General features: G+C 39.7%; 1 protein-coding gene across 1 annotated transcript; it reads right to left on the bottom strand.

Annotated features, from left to right (window-relative positions):
* Nucleotides 1-7,039: 7,039 nt before the first annotated feature.
* CLK1 (CDC like kinase 1) lies at nt 7,040-15,371 on the bottom strand. Its single transcript, XM_039217814.1, has 13 exons — nt 15,227-15,371; nt 13,121-13,281; nt 12,600-12,828; nt 11,532-11,622; nt 11,077-11,143; nt 9,565-9,681; nt 9,301-9,467; nt 8,775-8,869; nt 8,552-8,681; nt 8,362-8,444; nt 7,856-7,935; nt 7,538-7,628; nt 7,040-7,420 (listed from the first exon to the last, which is right to left on the bottom strand). The coding sequence occupies exons 2-13, from the start codon at nt 13,279-13,281 to the stop codon at nt 7,277-7,279; spliced, it is 1,455 nt and encodes a 484-aa protein (XP_039073745.1). The 5' UTR covers nt 15,227-15,371; the 3' UTR covers nt 7,040-7,276.
* Nucleotides 15,372-18,875: the final 3,504 nt, after the last annotated feature.

Here is an 18,875-nt window from a genome sequence, read left to right on the forward strand (position 1 = left end):
AATCCGGCCCCTCCCAGGCAGGGCTGGAGCAGAGGCCCAGAGGGGAGTCAGAATTCCCAACTCTGCCCAGCAGTGAGGTGGAACTCCTCTCTGACCTTAGGTTTTAACATTAGCTGAGTGGAGATCCCGGACTCCCCGTTCCCCCACCAACCTGTCAGTAATGAGGCAATGCCACCTGTTTTCCCAACAGGGTAGTTATTAGAGGAGTCCTAGCAAAATAGAATATTTAAGACAGACTCAGAGTCTTATAAATGCCCCACATACTCAGGTTTCAGAAAAAAATTACTTCTCATACCAAGAATCAAGAAAATATCAACCTGAATTTTAAAATGTCACCAGATTTCAAGATAACAGATTTAGGAATTACCCAATGATGATTTGATTTTAATTTTTTAGAGAAAGAGTACGAAGGAGAGGGGCAGAGAGAATCTTAAGCAGGCTCCATGCTGAGTATGGCTCGATCCCATGACCCTGAGATCACGACCTGAGCTGAAATCAAGAGTTGGTCACTCAACTGACTGAACCACCCAGGTGCTCCCCCCCGCCCCCCGCCATGGTGATTTTAAAGCAGTCATCACAAAAATGCTGCAATGAGCAGTTACAAAAACACTTGAAACAATGGAAAACTAGAGTCTCAGCAAATAAATATGAGATATGAGGAACCAGATTGACATGTTGTACCTGAGACACATGATAGTTGGGGGGAACCCCCTATGGGATGGACTAAACAGTAGAAAGGAAGGAACTGAGGGGAAAAAACTGGTATTCTTGAATAATAGAAATTATACGATCTAAATAACAGAAAAAAGATGGGAAAAAATGACCAGAGGATCAGGGACCTTTTGAAATATGACAAAAGATCTAGTATTCCTGTCAAGAATCCCATAAAGAAGAAAGTGGGCAGGGCTGAAAAAATATCAAAGACCTATGATTGAAAACTCCCAAATTAGGCAAAAGATCTAAACGTTCAGATTTGAGAAGTAGAGTTAATCTCTAAAAAGGACAAACCCTCGGTCGCCTGGGTGGCTCAGTCAGTTAAGCGTCCGACTTTGGCTCAGGTCAATCAAGATCTCATGGTTAGTGGGTTTGAACCCCGCATCGGGCTCTGTGCTAACGGCCAGCTCAGAGCCTGGAGCCTGTCTTCAGATTCTGTGTCTCCCTCTCTCTCTGACCCTCCCCTGCTCTTGCTGTCTCTCTCTCTCTCAAAAATAAATAAAACATTAAAAAAAATTTTTTAAAGGATAAACCCGAAGAATATATACTAAGACACATCACAGTCGAACATCTTTTGAAAACCCAGCCACCACTTTTGTAAAGTTTTACTAATTTACATGTTACCTACAGCTGCATTCCCACTACAACAGCAAACATATACACTTAAAACATACACAAGAAAAAATACAGTGAGCCTTCATTGATTCATCACCCAGTTTTTTTTCCTCTTAAATAGTTTATTGTCAAGTTGGTTTTCATATAACACCCAGTGCTCATCCCCACAAGTGCCCTCCTCCATGCCCATCACACCCCTTCCCATCTCCCCCACCCCCATCAGCCCTCAGTTTGTTCTCAGCATTCAAGAGTCTCTCATGGTTTGTCTCCCTCTCTCCCCAACTATTTTTCCCCTTCTTCTCCCCCATGGTCCTCCATTAGGTTCCTCCTAATCCACGGATACGTGCGAACATATTCATCGCCCAGTTTCAACTATTATTATCTCACAGCCAATCTTACTTGGTCTATACTCCCCCTCTCCTCCCTTCCATTTCTCCCAACCCTTCTGGATTATTCTGAAGCAAAACCAAGACACCACAACTTTTCCAGGAATCCTTTCCTGTGACTGTTGAAAGGGAGGCGGTATTCTTTCTTCTGCTAGTAGAATAAGCCAGGGATTGTAGGCAACCACTTTTGCAACCATTCAGAACCTTCTAGTGACTTCCTATCTCATACAGAACAAAATAATCTACAAAACAAGGGTGTCTGGCTGGCTCAGTCAGTAGAGTATGTGACTTTAGATCTCGGGGTTGAAGTTCGAGCCCCACGTTGGGTGTGGAGATTACTTAGAAATAAAATTTTAAAAAACAAAACAAATAAAACAAACAAAAACAAAACACAGTGATCTACAAAGTCCTACATAATCCGGCCCCTGGATCTTTCTCTAACCCCATTTCCTAACACTCTAACACCCATTCTTCAACACTCAGCTTCAACCAGCTTCCACTATACTGGTCTCCTTGCTGTACAATGAACATATTAAGGATGATTCTGCTTCGGTGAGTCACTATTTCCTCTGCTTGCATAATCTTCCCTGGGTTATTATCCATACAGGCCTCTCCCTAACTTCCTAAGAATTCTACTTTTAGAAGGTGGTTATCTGTCTATTCAACATTTACTGAGCACCTTCAATCTTCCTGACATCGTTACAAGTTCTTGGGATATGCAGTGAACAAAGTAAAACATCTCTGAGGTCATGGAGCTTACCTTTCAGAGGTGTGAAAGTAAACTCCTAGAGAGAAACAGCGGAGAAGGGAAATATGGATAGTGGTAACAAGGGAAGTTGTGGCAATTTTAATTAGTGAGGGAAGGTCTCGCTGAAATAAACATCTGAAGGAGAGTGAAATGTGCATATCTAGAAGAGGATGGTGTTTGAGGAATAAGGAGGCCAGCGAGGTCACAGCACTAGAGGAGAAAGTGGCTGGCATTGTTGTCAGAAAGATGTAGTGGCACAGAAAATATCATTATTTATTTATTTAAAGTTTATCTTTATTTATTTTGAAAGGGATGTAGACAGCAATTGGGGAAGGGACAGAGAGAGGGAGACAGAATCCCACGCAGGCTCTGTGCAGTCTGTGGACCCTGATGCAGGGCTCAAGTTGCAGAACTGTGAGATCACAACCTGAGCCAAAATCTAGTCAGATGCTAAACTTAGCCACCCAGGTACCCCACACAGTAGAAATTGTAAAGATGATTACAACAACTTTGGTAAACTGATATGGAAGCCTCTGGCTTTTGAGATGGGTAACTTGACATTTAGTTTTAACAGGCTCACTCTGGCTTGTTGACTGAGAACAGTTAAGATGGATAACTGATTCCATTGATGCTCCAAATTCTCTACCACTGCCTTTGTCCACACCTTTTGCCATGTAATCTTGTAATATCCTCCCACGTAGTTACTGGGACCCAGCCACATGACTTTCTTTCACCAATGGGTATTAGCAAATTGGTCCTGGGACACCATTCCTGGAGGGCAGGACAAGCCTCAAAGCCTGACCTGCTTTGCTTTTAAAGATATCTAAACCCATTATTTTTTTTTAAGTTTATTTATTTTGAGAGCTTGCAAGTGGGGGAGGAGCAGAGAGAGTGACAGAGAATCCCAAGTGGGCTATGCACTAACAGTGCAGAGCCCGATGTGGGCCTCAAACTCATGAAACCATGAGATCACGACCTCAACTGAAAACAAGTCAGATGTTTAACTGACTGAGCCACCCAAGGGATCCCTAAACCCATTCTTTGTTTAAATGTTTATTTTGAGGCAGAGCACAACAGCAAGCAGGGAAGGTGCAGAGGAAGAAAGAGGGAGAATCCTAAGCAGGCTCCACACTGTCAGTGCAGAGCACTATGCGGGGCTTGACCTCAAGGAATGGTTGAGATCATGACCTGAGCCAAAATCAGAGTTGGACACTTAACCAAGTCACCCAGGCACCCCAAAGATCTATAAGCCCTTAAAGGTTTATGTCATTCAAATTATTGCATCTTACTCTCTAACATGCAACCAATCCACTTCTCTGACATCTTAAAGGCTATTAGTACAACTGAATATCCAGGTCGCCATCTACAATGGCAAAATTTATGTAACTCAAAAATTAGGACTATAGGACATAATTTGAGATTACCTAAGGTTAAATCATTTAAAATGTACTCTTAAGAAGAAAATTCAGAGAAATCCTCAGCATAGGCAACCTTAATGTAATTTTTGGGTGGGAATTAACCCTGATTTATTGTATTGCAGGGGACCAAAGGAACATGCAAAATACGAGGCAAGATATATGTGTCTCCTTCCAGAACTAACAGCTTTTGTATCACCTAGGCCACTATTCCAGTTGTGCTTTTCATCTATTAAACATACCCATAACTTTGAGGTAAATACTGTAATATTCCTTAGTTTTACAAATAATACAGACAAGAACAGCTCAGTGACATTACAAAGTCATGCAGCTAGTAAGGGCTAGTTTTGAATCCAGATCTGGATTTGGAGTTGAGATCCTTATTCTGGCAACAAAAATTAATACTACCCCCTACAAATTTGCTTAAAATTTCTTAGCCTTTATTTTTAAATTTCTAAAAAACCCCAAAACTTTCTCCAAGAAACAGTGCAAGAACTGGACACCCACATGCAAAGATTAATCCTTCAAAAATTAACTCAAACAGATAGATTTAAATGTGAAATACAACAAAGCATTAAAACTCCTAAGGAGAAAAGCTAGATGATCTTGAGCATGGTGACTTTTTAAGAGACAGCAATGGCATAACCCATGAAAAAAACTGACAATTTAGATTCTCTAAAAACATCTGCTCTGTGAAAGAAAAGGTTAAGAGAAAAAGTCAAGCCAGACTGGAAGAAAGTATTTGTAAAAGACAGGTCTAATGAAGGACTATAATCCTAAATATACAAAGAAGTTTTTTAATGTTTATTTTTGAGAAAGTACACACGTATGCATGCACAGAGGAGAGGCAGAGAGAAAAATCCCAAGCAGGGTCCGCACTGTCAGCATAGAAATGGATGTGGGGCTCGAATGAGTTCTGACATCATGACCTGAATGGATAGCAAGAGTCTGATGCTCAACTGAGCCACCCAGGTGCCCTACCAAAAACTCTCTATTCTTATCACTTAATCTAGCAATTACTTGTTATCTATCCAAAGGAATTGCAAATTTAGGTCCACAAAAAAACCTGTCCATGGGTATTTTTAGTAACTTTATTAAAAACTCTCAAAACTATAAAGATGTCCTTTAGTAGGTAAGTGGATAAGCTATACTACACCCAGACAACAGAATACTAATTCAGAACTAAAAAGTTAACTATAAAGCTATGAATAGATGAAAAAAACCTTAAATGCACATTACTTAAGTGAAAGAAGACAATCTGAAAGGCTAAATACTATGATTCCAACGATAGGGCATTCTAGAAAAGGTAAAACTACAGTGAAAAGATTGGTGGATGCCAAAGTATGGAAGGGGGAGGGATAACATAGAGTTCAGATTTTTAGAGCAGTGAAAATACTCCATATTCTAGAATGATGGATGTCCAAACCCACAGAATGTATTACACAGAAGTGAACTAGAGCAATCTATGAACTTTGGGTGACTATGTTCAATTATAATATGTACCCACTGGAGAGGGATGTTCATAATGGAGGCTATGCAAATGTGGGGGCAGGAGGTACATCGATCTATCTTCCAATTCTGCTGTGAACCTTCAACTCTTAAAAGTCCCTTTAAAAAAGTCCTGAGGGGCACCTGGGTGGCTCAGTTGGTTAAGCTTTCTACTTTGGCTCAGGTCATAATTTCATGGTTCGTGGGTTCGAGCCCCGCATTGGGCTCTGTGCTGACAGCAAGCTCAGAGCCTAGAGCCTGCTTCGAATTCTGTTGTCTTCCTCTCTCTCTGACCCTCCCCTGCTCACATTGCCTCTTTCTCTCAGAAATAAATAAAACATTAAAAAATTAAAAAAACATATATATATTTTTTTAATTTTTTTAAACGTTTATTTTTGAGACAGAGAGAGAGGGAGACATAGAATCCAAAACAGTCTCCAGGCTCTAAGCTATCAGCACAGAGCCTGATGCGGGGCTCGAACCCATGGACTGCGAGATCATGACCTGAGCTGAAGTCAGCCACTTTACTGACTGAGCCACCCAGGCGCCCCCCCCCCCCCAAAAATCTTGAGAGCATGTGCACAGCAAGGGAGGGGAACAGGGACAATCTCAAGCAGTCTCCATGCCCAGCTCAGAGCCAAACACGGGGGTTGATCTCACTTGACCTGAGCCAAAAGGATGCCTAGGGTGCCTAGGTGGCTCAGTTGTTAAGCATCTGACGTTGACTCAGGTAATGATCTCACAGTTGGTGAATTTGAGTCCCACGTTGGGGAAAACCATGAGGCCTGGGTGAGCCAGGCTACTTTTCCTCTCTGCCCCTGGATCTCTTGTGGCCTTTCTTGCTCTTGAAAAGTCAGATGCTTAACTGAATCACCCAGGCATCTCCAAGTCTTAAAAAACAAAATAAATAAAACTCTGACTGCAGAGTCCTAAATGGACCAAGCATAAATAAAAACATGGACAAAAGCCTGACTTCTGTCAGTCACTTGACAATTAAAACTTGGCTGTAAAGTATTCTGGAGTTAATTATTTTTAATTTTTTTAAGATTTTATTTTACTTAAAAATTTTTATTTGAGAGAGACAAAGTGTGAATAGGGGAGAGGCAGAGAATGGGGGAGACACAGAATCCAAAGGAGGCTCCAGGCTCTGAGCTGTCAGCACAGAGCCTGATGCGGGTCTCAGAACTCACAGACCATGAAATCATGACCTGAGCCGAAGTCAGACGCTTAACTGACCAAAGCACCCAGGCACCCTAAAGATTTTAAGTAATGTCTACACCCAATGTTGGACTCCAATTAAAAACCCCAAGATCAAGAGTTGCATGCTCTACCAACGGAGTCAGCCAAGCACCCCTCTGGAAGCTTTTCTGTCATTATCAGTCTTAAATAAGCATAGGACCTGTGAGGCCATTTGCAGTATCCTGGGGGGGAGGGGCAGAAGATAAATTTAAACAGGAATAGAGTTTGGAAAAAATTTATGGCCAATTTCTAGTTCTTTGCATCCTGTAATTTGGACTCATTAAGACTTGGTTTTAAGAAAGGAAGAAGCCCCGTGCTGGCAGTCCCTAAAATGGAAACAAAGCTAACTATTTTCCAAAGACTTAAGAAAACCTCCAAGAATGGAAATTTATGTAGGAAGAAAACTGGTGCTAAAAACAAATTATACAGATTCCTTTAAACTTCATAAGCACAAAAAATTTATTCTGGATAAGTAATTTTATACAGTAATTACTGGAAAAAAATGCTCACTACTTTAGCTATTTACTTAACAATTCAAACTATCCAAGCAAAATAAACATGGCAATAAAAAAAAAGTAATAAATTTACAAAAGCTATACAAAATAACTTATTTAAAAATTAGACTGATACAGTCTATCAAATCTCTTCAAGAGAGCTATACAGTTACAGATCTATCTATCTTTTTTCAGGGGGTGAAAGAAAGGATGCTTTAAGGCTTCTTTGAGAGTAATCCTTTTAGCTGGATCGTACTCTAACATTTTCTCAATGAGGTCAAAGAGAAGCTCATGTTCAGCATCCTGAGAGAGCATAAATTCCTGAAAGAAAAAGAAATTACAGTCAACAGTCTTTTCCACTACCATTTATTATAATTTTATTTTCTAGCATAAAAAGAAGTAAAGGTTTTGATCATTTAAGAAATGGCCCAAGCTCACCTTCAGAGGTTTACAGCGTCTTGAAACATATCTGCCAGCAGAACTGTGTTCATCCCAGTCTAATCGATCATGATGGAAATATTTACGTTTCCTAAAAGTAAATACCCATTCATGTTTACAATGTTGACAATGAAAACTTAAAACATCCAGCAAAAGTGATTGGTTTCATCATTTATGGTTTTACCGATCAAGATTATCCTCGAGACTTTAAAAAGATTTCTTACGTGAAATGCATTTGTCAGACTTCATTGTTTCATAAAATTCTAATCAGAATATAAAACCAAGTGGTACAAAGGATGAACCTACTCTTAAACATACCTGGTTTTCTGGATCATATGTTTTGGTAAAGGTCCAAGAATTCTTTCCATCATTGCCAAATGCTCCTTACTGTCATGTGTCTAAAATAATAAACAGAATGTGTTAAGCACACAGTGCACTTTGATCTCATTTAACAGAGGTGCTAAACTTCTAGTCCAGAGATCAGAAGTCACGAGGAGGATGATTACTAAAAAAGGGCAAACTTTTAGCAAGCTATATCTGATAATAAATATTAAGGCCCACAGAACAAGGTCACCAGTGACTTCTCTAAATGAACAGTGTAATTGTTTATAAATGCTTAAAATTTTTTTTTAAAGAAAATGATGAAAAATACACATATCCAGTAGCATCAGTGTCACAGGACTTTCATTTCTTTATTCTTATCTACGATTAAGTCTATGAGAAAAAGCGCTACCTAAATGTGCATGCTTTGCATTAAAGTGCTCATTCACATAAACAAGCACTTCTCTTGAGGAAAGCCATCGAAACAGATCACTGTCACTTACTGGAAATACTGTAAACCCAAGGTAGTATTCGATAAGAATACATCCTATACTCCAGACATCACATGGTTGGGACCATCCCAGGGCTGCAAAGCAAAGCAAACCGTTAGAAGACTAGAACACTCCATTGTAAAGTGAGCTTCAATAAAGATATATACAGATGTTCCCACAGCAGAATTAAGAAGTAACTTACCTAAAATAACTTCAGGTGCCCTATAATGCCTTGTAGATACCAATGTACTGTGATGTTCATCATCATAGGTTGCGCTTCCAAAGTCTACAACTTTAATATCTGGATTTATTAAAGTGCGTTCATCACGTTTCTGAAATTCACAATTCATGGATTAAGGAGGTATAACATTAAGAAAGCATAAAATATTTCAAACTCTGAAGGTAATAATACACTGAAGACTTACCATTTTGGGATTATATGCCTCTGTGTAGTCAGACTGCACAAATAAGATGTTTTCAGGCTTTAAGTCTGTATGAGTCAACTTATTACTGTGCAGAACTGAGAATGAAACAAACAAGTGCTGTAATAGGAAAATTGAAAACCTACCCCAAACTCAAAAGCCCTACAATAAAAAAATCTCTAATGCCTTTTCTCTACGTCCAAAGTTGTCAACATTCAATTGCTGGCTGAAAAACCACCCACTCCCTTTGAAAGTTAGTCCACTGCCAGCTAACTACTCAAAAAGTAAAGAAAGATGTTATTTTTATCTTACAAAGCCAAAATTTACCATTCTTTAACCTAGTGGTTCTGGGTTAATATTTTCAGTAACCAAGCTTATGGTCTTCTCAATCTTCCTCATACCTACTCTTAAGCCCAGGCTTGCAGGACCTATAGGTTAGACCCCATTTTTTAATTAAAAACTCCAAACAGTCTGGCATTAAATTAGTCTCAACAAACTCAAGTTTCTCAGAGATATGCCAAGTACTCACAATTCACCGACTTGCATATCTGATATGCCATCTTCCTGATATGATCCAGACGAAATGGCAGAAAACCATTTTCCTTAATGAAGTCATAAGTACTAAGTCCTAGTAGTTCAAATACAATGCAAATATGACCATGATGCTCAAACCACTCCAACATCTGCACACAGCGGCTATAAACATGAAAAAAACATGAAAAATATATGAGTACAGCTTCTCACAATTCAAATCTATGTGGAAGAATTTTCTGAATTGTGTTTTGATACTTACAATGTACTGCTGGGGTCAGTTGTATTCAAGTGTTCCAGAACTTGTATTTCCGAGCGAGCAGCTTCACAGTATCTATCCACATTTTTAACTATTTTTACTGCTACATGTCTACCTCCTCTGTTAGAAGAAGTCCAAGTTAAAAAAAAAAGTTAAAGATGATGTCCTACTCCTTTTTCCTATTACTCTTTTCAAACTGTACGACTTCTACTTTGACCCACTGTATCTGTTTTCTTAAATTTGTGGTCTAGCATTTGGTTTTATTTGAAGTACTGTATGGATGTATTCTCTTGTAACTGCACCTCAATGTGAATAATGAGAATGATCTTTGGGTATACGATAGGATCAGTAATACAAATATATGCTGAATGATGGAGATTTTTTTCATCAAACCACCACTTACATGAATTCTTTTTTGGTCCTCCTACTAAAACGTGTATTAATAGTTGTAATTTAATAAGAATATTGAGGATATCACCACTTCAGTTCATATTCCAATTAAGACTCAAAACATGTACGTAAAGCAGCTTCTCCTTATAGTACCTGGCAAATTTTATCAAATTCTTCCTTTTGTCTATGTGACCAGAAAACTTGGGAGATAGTAGGGGGTCAGTATGGAGCTCCTGCTCTCAGAACCTTACTAACTGATGGTAGGAAGCATTCTCTAGTAATTTGTTTAGAAAAGCTCTGCCAGGGGTGCCTGGGTGGCTCAGTCGGTTAAGCATCCGACTTCGGCTCAGGTCATGATCTCACAGTTCGTGGGTTCAAGCCCTGTGTTGGGCTCTGTGCTGACAGCTAGCTCAAGAGCCTGGAGCCTGTTTGGGATTCTGTATCTCCCCCTCTCTCTGACCCTCCCCTGTTCATACTGTCTCTCTTAGAAATAAATAAAACGTTAAAAAAAATTAGAAAAGCTCTGCCATTCAAAACAGGGAAATATTCAAACAGGGAACCAAAAAGGCAGAAGAGAAATTTTTTTATATTATCTCAAGAAATTTTAGTTAGGAGTTTGAAGAGCATAAACAAATGGTCACCATTTTACAAGAGTACTCAACCCTGATGGTGTAATCACAGTGAATGATAGCCTCTAAAAATATAGGTTCCTAGGTACTACTCTGAAGACTGCTTCCACATGCTGTAGGTAAGCAAAATTCCAAATACCCTTAACATAAAACCAAGGCTTTGAAAAGTTTTGATTTAGATCATTGACCTTGGGGTAGGGGTAAATCACAACAACTGCCCAGTGGGATTAAAGAATACTTTCTACAACAATAAAACCAGCTCTCAGCTTAAAATGAAAGGCTACAAACACTATTAATAGCTAATGCTTAAAAAATCCAAAGTGCTAGTACCTTTTACTGGGATTTCCCACATTAAAGTAAAAAAAAAAAAAAAAAAAAAAGAAAGGATATAATAATGTATCTAATTATCTAAATCACGGTCAGACCACATTCTAAAGCTAAAAAAATTGTCTAATACTGATGACTTCCCCAAATGCAATTACAGTAGGAAACTTACGCTTTATGATCAATGCACTCCACGACTTTTCCAAAAGCTCCTTCTCCTAAAGTATCAACAATTTCATCTAAAAGAGAGAAACAAAGCTCAGTCATACCAAGATATGGAAACAACTTACTTATAATAAATGCTATCAATGCACATTATTCTAGTTGATGCTACAAATTTCCTTATCACTAGACATTTTACTGGTCAACACTGTCAAAAAACATTAATAACTATTTTTAGGTCTAATTTCATTCTTAAGCTCATTTTATTAACTTGATTTACTATTTTGGAAGTTCTGCTTAACAAATATTAAATTTCTAAAGAAAGAAAAAACACAATCCCCCCCCACCAAAAGAAATGGAAAACAAACAAAAAACAGAGAAAGAAAAAGATTTCCAAATCCCTGAAATCTTTATATATAGATTATATATCTGAAAAGTTAATAAGTGTTGAAAAATATTCTATACATCTTGCACTTAGTACGTCTCCACTCTGACAGATCAGGTGACCCTCCTCATCATCCTCTACACTCCTGGTTCTTTTCCTTCGGTGACTCTTCTGGAAACGTCAAGTGGGCGGCACCAAGATCATCCAGCCAATCAATATACCCGAGTGAATTCAGGGCAGAATACGAAATTCATTCAGCGGGGAGATATTCAGGCATTCAGATACACGCCAGGCCACAAACGGTTGGCAGGAGCAATTTCAAATTCAGTCCCCAGAAATTCACAGGGCACATAGTTTATGTTAACAGGAGAAAAACATGGCAAGGAACAGATTTTCAGATAAGATACTCAAAGTGGCAAGGCAACAAAACATAATACAATTGTTTTTCTTAAAAAAAAAAAAAATGCTTAGTTGTAGCATTCACTGAGACATAATTTTAAGTTTCTAGTGCTCTAATTTAATGTTGTAAAATTGTAGGATGAAATATTTACTTGGTCAAAGTCAACTGTGGCCAAATTAAGATTTCCTAGCTAATCTAAGAAAACAAATATTGAAACAGTAAATAAAATTAAAGTCCTAATTTTGGGGAGGAAAAAAAAGATTTGGCATACAGAATAACACTATGTCATTTAAAATGTCATCTGAACTATCTTCAAATTAACCCATAACCCGTAATGTTCAAATCTATTAAGTGGTTTGCTTTGTGAAAAAAGAATTAGAAAGCATGCTTTGGTAGAAAAAGGCATGCCTAAACCCTTAATCTTACAAAAATAAAATGCCTATTCTACCTTTGTGATAAACTTCAATTTATCAAAACAAATCAGATTTCCTGAAGTACTACAAAAACAAAGTTAATCATCTCCACTGTTTCACCTGAATGACAATTGCTAACTAGTAATAAATTGTTACTGTATTACTTAATATGTACTGTATTTCAGGAGTTTCCTATGCAACGTATAAACACAAAAATCCTGCAAGTTAAATTGAGATGACTTCTTTTTAAACACAACTTTCTCAAATATCAAATTAAAGTTTTCCTGTTCCATGGGGGAAATAAACTTTACTAAATATTTTAAAAGAGCTCATACCCCATGTGAACGATGGTGTGAAGTACTATGGTGAATCCTATGTTTGCTTTTATAACTACTTCTTCCACTTCTACCAGAAGACTTGCTACTATGGTTCTGGTATCTGCTTTCATGGTCTCTATGGCGATGTCCAGGTTCACATCCTTGACTGTAGTCATTTCTGTATTCATCAATGTAGCGTCGACTATGATAATCTTTCTCATTTATGGACCTGCTTTCCAAATAATGGCTAAAAAAATAAAAATATTTTTTAATGCTTTGCACTAATACTAGATACCCTCAAATTAACAGTACTCTTACTACTTTGTTTTCCCCGCCAAAAAAAAAACACCCAACAAAAAACCCTCCCAATTTTGCAAACATTACAAGCCATCATTGGAAACAAAAACAAATGGTATTCGTGGTTATTCAAGTGATGCTATAATTTTAATCATGAAAATATACCCATCCCATTTTACTGAGCTATTACTGACATACAACATCGTGATGCAAAGTGTCTTTAGACATATTATCATTCTTACCTATCAGATGTTTTAGAGTGATTATATTTGCAGCGCTTATTCTCCCGGGCACTGCTATGTGATCTCTTCTTTCTTTTATGACTGCTGCTGCTTCTCCATTTTCCACAGTCCCACTCTTTTTCATCCCAATCAGGGCAGTAAGTTCTCTTCGACTGTCTCATCTACAAAAAAGAGAAATTTTAAGTAGTATCCCACCTGTGAGCACTGAACACTTTAATAAAACTCTTCTTTGCAAATTCACTCTAGCTGTGATTTTTATAACTGTTCTTTTATTTTTACCTATTTCTTTAAAGATTTTTAAGTAACCTCTCCACACCCAACATGAAGATGGAACTCAGAATGCAGAGATCAAGTGTCGCATGCTCCACTGACTGACCCAGCAAGGTGCCCCTGTTTTTATTTGTTCATTTATTTTTTAATGCTTATTTTTTGAGAGTAAAGAGAGAAAGAGTGCAAGCTGGGAAGGGGCAAAGAAAGAGAGGGAACAGAGGATCTGAAGAGGGCTCTGTGCTGATAGCAGAGAGCCCAACTTGGGGCTCGAACTCAGAAACCATGAGATTATGACCCCCAACGCTTAACCGACTGAGCCACCCAGGCGCCACGCTAAACTTTTATTTTTTTAAACGTTTGTTTATTTTCAAGAAGGGAGCACAAGCAGGGGAGGGGCAGAGAGAGATGGAGACACAGAATCTGAAGCATGCTCTAGCTGTCCGTACGGAGCCCAGGAACCGTGAAATCACGACCTGAACCAAAGCCTGGCGCTCAGGTGACTGACCCACCCAGGTGCCTCTAAACTGTTCTTTTATATCGAAATTCAAAACTCCTTGCCAGCTAAAGTCACCGATTAACCTTATGAGTGCACTGTGCCAAAATCTGGTGTTCAAATTCTATTAACGGTATTCTGCATTATTCATGTCATACTAAGATTTACTGAAAACGTGCAGGAAAAGAAAAAAAGGGGTGGAAGACTGGAAGGTCCAATTTATCAACTTTGGGAAAACGTTACCCCTTGCCTGTCATTTACTATAGGTCCACATATGTAACTCCCCATTTAAACGTGTATCTGAAACTAGCCTCCAACTCGTGCAATTCTAAACGTTCTTTGCGACAGAACCCTCATTATTGTGTATTTCTGTAAAGGAGATAAATCGTCAAGGCCTTTTACTACACACAAGTCAATGGTGGCACCAGAAGTCCACAAAATGCCATCTTTTGAGGACCATTCCGCAGCACGCGCTATGTATAACAAAACCTAGCTTATCCTAAAAGCAATCTTACAAAATAAACTTACAGGAGAGCAGCACCTTCCTTCCAGAAATGCTTCGAAGGATCCCTAACAACTTGAAAACAAACCTAGAGAAGTGACTTTTCCTTATCTACTACCGTTCATGCCAGTACTAACAGCTGGGGCTCCACCACGTCTCTGCACACAACTCCGAGTCAAAGTGCCCTAAATGTTGCTCTCTACAGGTCGGGGGATCCAAAACCTCCAACGTGTAAAATGTCTGACGGCCTGACTGCTCTCACACGCTCCTTCAAATGTACCCTATTATTTTTCCTTCGGATTCCTAAACTTGATTTTTGTTAACGCCATCGAGGGCAAAGACACTCGTGATTTTTCACTTGAATCCTTTAAAACTCGACTAGACCTTATGTGATGTCGCCTCATATCAGCTCAATGCGTTCTTTCTCTCCATTTGCTAGGGACACAGTTCCTCCCAGGAGGCTGACACACACATTCCAGGACCCAAGTAAACACCACCCACAGCAGGAAGCTTCGCCCCCTCCGCCCGGCCGCCATCTTACAGTTCGGCCGAGTAGGCCAGCGCCGCCGCCGACAAAATGGCGCCTACGGGCGCCCGGCCAAGCCCTCCCAGCCTAGCAAAGTCACTACCCCTCGCCAGTGTCTGGGGCGTCGCGATTCAAGGAGAAACTCGTGGCAACAGGCTCCGCAAGGAAGACAAGCGGGCTGCCTTAGGGCGACTCGGGAGGGTGAAGGTGGGGGTGGGGAAGGGTCGTTGTACCGCAGGTTGCATACACCACAAGGAGCTCTCCAGGCACGGAAAAAGGGTCTTGACACCTAGCCCGCTTCCTCTTGAGTCTTACCTTCTTGGCCAGAGCGTCCAAGCCGAAGAAGACAAAGCTTGCAACGTGACAACGGACAAAGCCCAGCTGGCTGCGACGGGCTCCGACAACAAAATGGAGCTGACAGCGCAGCGTCTGGGCTCCCCACGAAAATACTGGTGACGCTGCGACCGCGTCCCCGCCGCGGGGCGGGGCGGGGCGGCGCCAGGACGCTGGGACGGAAGGAGACGAGCAGTGGAGCAGTGTGCGCAGGCGCCGGGTGGGGAGCCCAGCGACAGAAAGTGGAAGCGGGGACGTCGCGGACGGCTGCCCTGTCGGCCATGTTGTGCACGGTCTACTTCTGAGGAAACAACTTAAGTACTGTGGAAGAGAGTCTCGTCCATGCTCGTTAAAAATGTTATTTGGGAACGCTGGATACAAGAAAAAGTGAGGGAAGCATGATACTAAATCCTGCGCGCTGAATGCAACTACTAAACAATCCTTAAAAAAAACCAACAAAAACACCACCTCCATCACATAGCCCTAAATTAGTAATTGTCTGGATTTCAGCTTTTGCTAAGGTTCTGAGGCCTATTTATAACTAGTTAAGGCTTTAGTGGCTGGGACTCACACATACTGAAATTGGATTGGAACAATTTTTCAAGGTTTTTAAAGTTTAAACGAGTAAGCAAGAGCTTGGCGGCAGGAAGTGAGGACCCTACACAGTTAAATATTTGGCATTAAGCCAGTCCTTTTCAGTGTTAAGGCCAAATGAACTGTAAAAGAGGAAATGGTAGGTCGTGAGGAAAAAGTATCAGGAAACGAGCTCTGAACAAAATCTCCAAACTACACTTTTTAAAAATGTATTTTTTTGAGAGATGAGAGAGCAGGGGAGGGGCACAGAGAGAGAGAGACACAGAATCTGAAGCCGGGTCCAGGCTCTGAGCTGTCAGCACAGAACCTGACAAGGGGCTCGAACTGGGAATGGCGAGATTATGACCGGAGCTGAAGTTGGACACAACCGACTGAGCCACCCAGGTGCCCCCAATGGACCAAAGTAATTGCCAATCCTGACCTAGCACCCTTCCTCCCATGTTTCTTGAACAAAATTCTTGCTTATTCATTCCAGACTTGGTGGAAAATGTATACATTCAAACATACAATTAAGCCTAATTTTACTGTTCACACTTGCACAGGAGAGCAACAGTAACTATATATGATAGTTTGTATTTCTTAAGCCCCTTCTCATGATGGATTTGAAGATGCTTTAAAACTGTTAATACTTAAATCTTTACATTGGGGCCAGCATCACCAAATACAAGGTAAATATTTCAGAGGGAGAAATGACAGTAAATTGTGAAATTTGTAGCTGTTCAGGAACAGTTAGCACGCTTAAATGTTAAGCAAACCTAGGGAGTCCTGGTCTTTGGAGGACAATAGCTAGTCATAGTGGGCTAGTTATTGTGCCAAGCATCATACATACATTTTCACTTAATCCTAACCACCTGGAGATGGGTGTCAACTATATTCTTCTATTACAGGTAAAAGTGGCAGTGAATGACTGTGCAGAGAGCAATTTAGAATTCCTACAGTAAGATTAGAAGGGTGAAAGAAAATGAACATTGAAAAAATCTTACATCACCAAAATTAAGTTTCTAAAATGTTTTTTTTCAAAATGGTTTCAAATTTAGCAACCCCCCTCAAACCTAGCCAGTTACTGTGAGATTTACCCAAAGTTACATTTATGAAATTAACTATTTTGTGTGTTCTTTAGTGCTTATGATTTGATTGGTTGGTTGGGGCTGCCATGTTCCTCCCCGCCCAAACCAATTTATGTGTCTTAACCCCTGCTACCTCAGATTGTGACTGTATTTGCAGATAGGGCAGTTTACAGAAGTACTTAAGGTTAAAATCAGGTCATTAGGATGGGCCCTAATCCAATATGACTGATGTCTTTATAAAGAGATTATGACATAGGGACCCACTGAGGAAGAGCTTGTGAAGATAGAAGATGGTCATCTAAAAGGCAAAGTGAGAGAGCTTTGTGTAAATAACCTTGCCCATGCTTTGACCTCCTAACTTCTAGTCTCTATAATAGAATTTTGTTTAAGCTACCCAGTTTATGGTACTTTGTTATGGCAACCCTAGCAAACTAATATAGTGCAAAGATTTGAGCGTCTGACTCCTGATTTCAGCTTGGGTCATGGGATGGAGCCCCAAGTCGGGCTCTGAGCAGAGCCTGGAGCCTGCTTAAGATTCTCCTGTGGCCCTTCTTTACCCTACTCAGTCTCTCTCTCATAAAAAAAGAAATGGTATTTTGTTGGAATATTTGGTAAATGTTCAATGTCACAATTAGTGACGTTGAACATTTTCCCTTTTCTCTTGTGACTTGCCCATACATACTTCATTGCTTTTTTGAATGCACAGTTCTCATTTATCCTTTTTATAGTTGCAAGAAAGGTTTTAATTTTCATATAGTTAAACCTGTCCCATCTTTACCTTTGTCATGTTTGTAAACTAAGAAATTCTCCTCTGGAGGTTTTCCATCCTTTTTTTAAAAAATTTTTTTTAATGTTTTATTTATTTCTAGGAGAGAGAGAGAGAGACAGCGTGAGCAGGGGAGGGTCAGAGAGAGAGGGAGACACAGACTCTGAAACAGGCTCCAGGCTCTGAGCTGGCAGTCAGCACAGAGCCCGACGCGGGGCTCGAACCCATGAACTGCGAGATCATGACCTAAGCGAAAGTCGGACGCTTAACCGACTAAGCCACCCAGGCACCCCATCCATCCTTTTTTTTTTTTTTTTTTTTAAAGGAAACTTATCCTAACACAATTTACATAAGAACTCTTTAATGATTTTGGATACTGCTTTAATTATATATTTAACTCCTGTAGATACACTACTCTTTACACTCTTTTAGTATTCTAGCAATATTCCCCACACCATTTTATTTATTATTACTATTCTAATGTTTATTTTTGAGGGAGAGTAAGCAGGGAAGGGCCAGAGGATTTGAAGTGGGCTTTGTGCTGACAGCAGAGACTGATGACACTTGGAACTCAGGAACTGAATGACCATGACCTGAAACGAATTTAGATACTTTATCCACTGAGCTACCCAGGTGTTCCTCCCCCACACCAATTTAATGTTTGCAGCTAATTTGTTTTTCATTGTAATTTGTTTTTAAAAATCTCCACTATCATTTATTATGGATGTGCTTTACAGTTATTATGTTGAGTTCCCATCTCTACCTCTACCACAATTGGTACAAATTGAATTGAAAGAACCATCAGTTTTCTTTTAGATTCCCTAGTGAAATGGCAATTAATCTATCAATTTTGCTAAACTAATTAAAAGTTGAGTCCTACATATTAAAATTTATCTATTTGGCTGCCTGGGTGGCTCAGTTGGTTAAGCATCCAATTCTTGCTTTCAGCTAAAGTTATGACCTTATAGTTCATGAGATCAAGGCCCGCGTTTGGGACCAAGCTAACAGCATGTAGCCTGCCTAGGATTTTCTCTCTGCCCCTCCCCTCACTTGTGGGAAAAGCACCCTCTCTTTCAAAAATAAACATTTAATAATTAAAAAATAATAAAGACATTATAAGAATGAGATCTAAGAACCAAATACCCACCATATTGTAACTTAAAAAAAAAAGGAGGGGCGCCTGGGTGGCTCACTGGGTTAAGCG

The sequence above is a fragment of the Hyaena hyaena genome, unplaced genomic scaffold (genome assembly GCF_003009895.1).
Source record: "Hyaena hyaena isolate Hyena2069 unplaced genomic scaffold, ASM300989v1 scaffold_724, whole genome shotgun sequence".
In the NCBI taxonomy this organism is placed as follows: Eukaryota; Metazoa; Chordata; class Mammalia; order Carnivora; family Hyaenidae; genus Hyaena; species Hyaena hyaena.

Bases quoted from the DNA above. Each gene is read 5' to 3' on its own strand.
- CLK1 (XM_039217814.1), bottom strand. From the start codon at position 13,281: ATGAGACAGTCGAAGAGAACTTACTGCCCTGATTGGGATGAAAAAGAG. The intron at 8,445-8,551 runs GTAAGTTACTTC...TTTGCTTTGCAG, and splicing joins GGCACCTGAAGTTATTTTAG to CCCTGGGATGGTCCCAACCA. The intron at 7,421-7,537 runs GTGAGCTTGGGC...TTTTTCTTTCAG, and splicing joins GACGCTGTAAACCTCTGAAG to GAATTTATGCTCTCTCAGGA.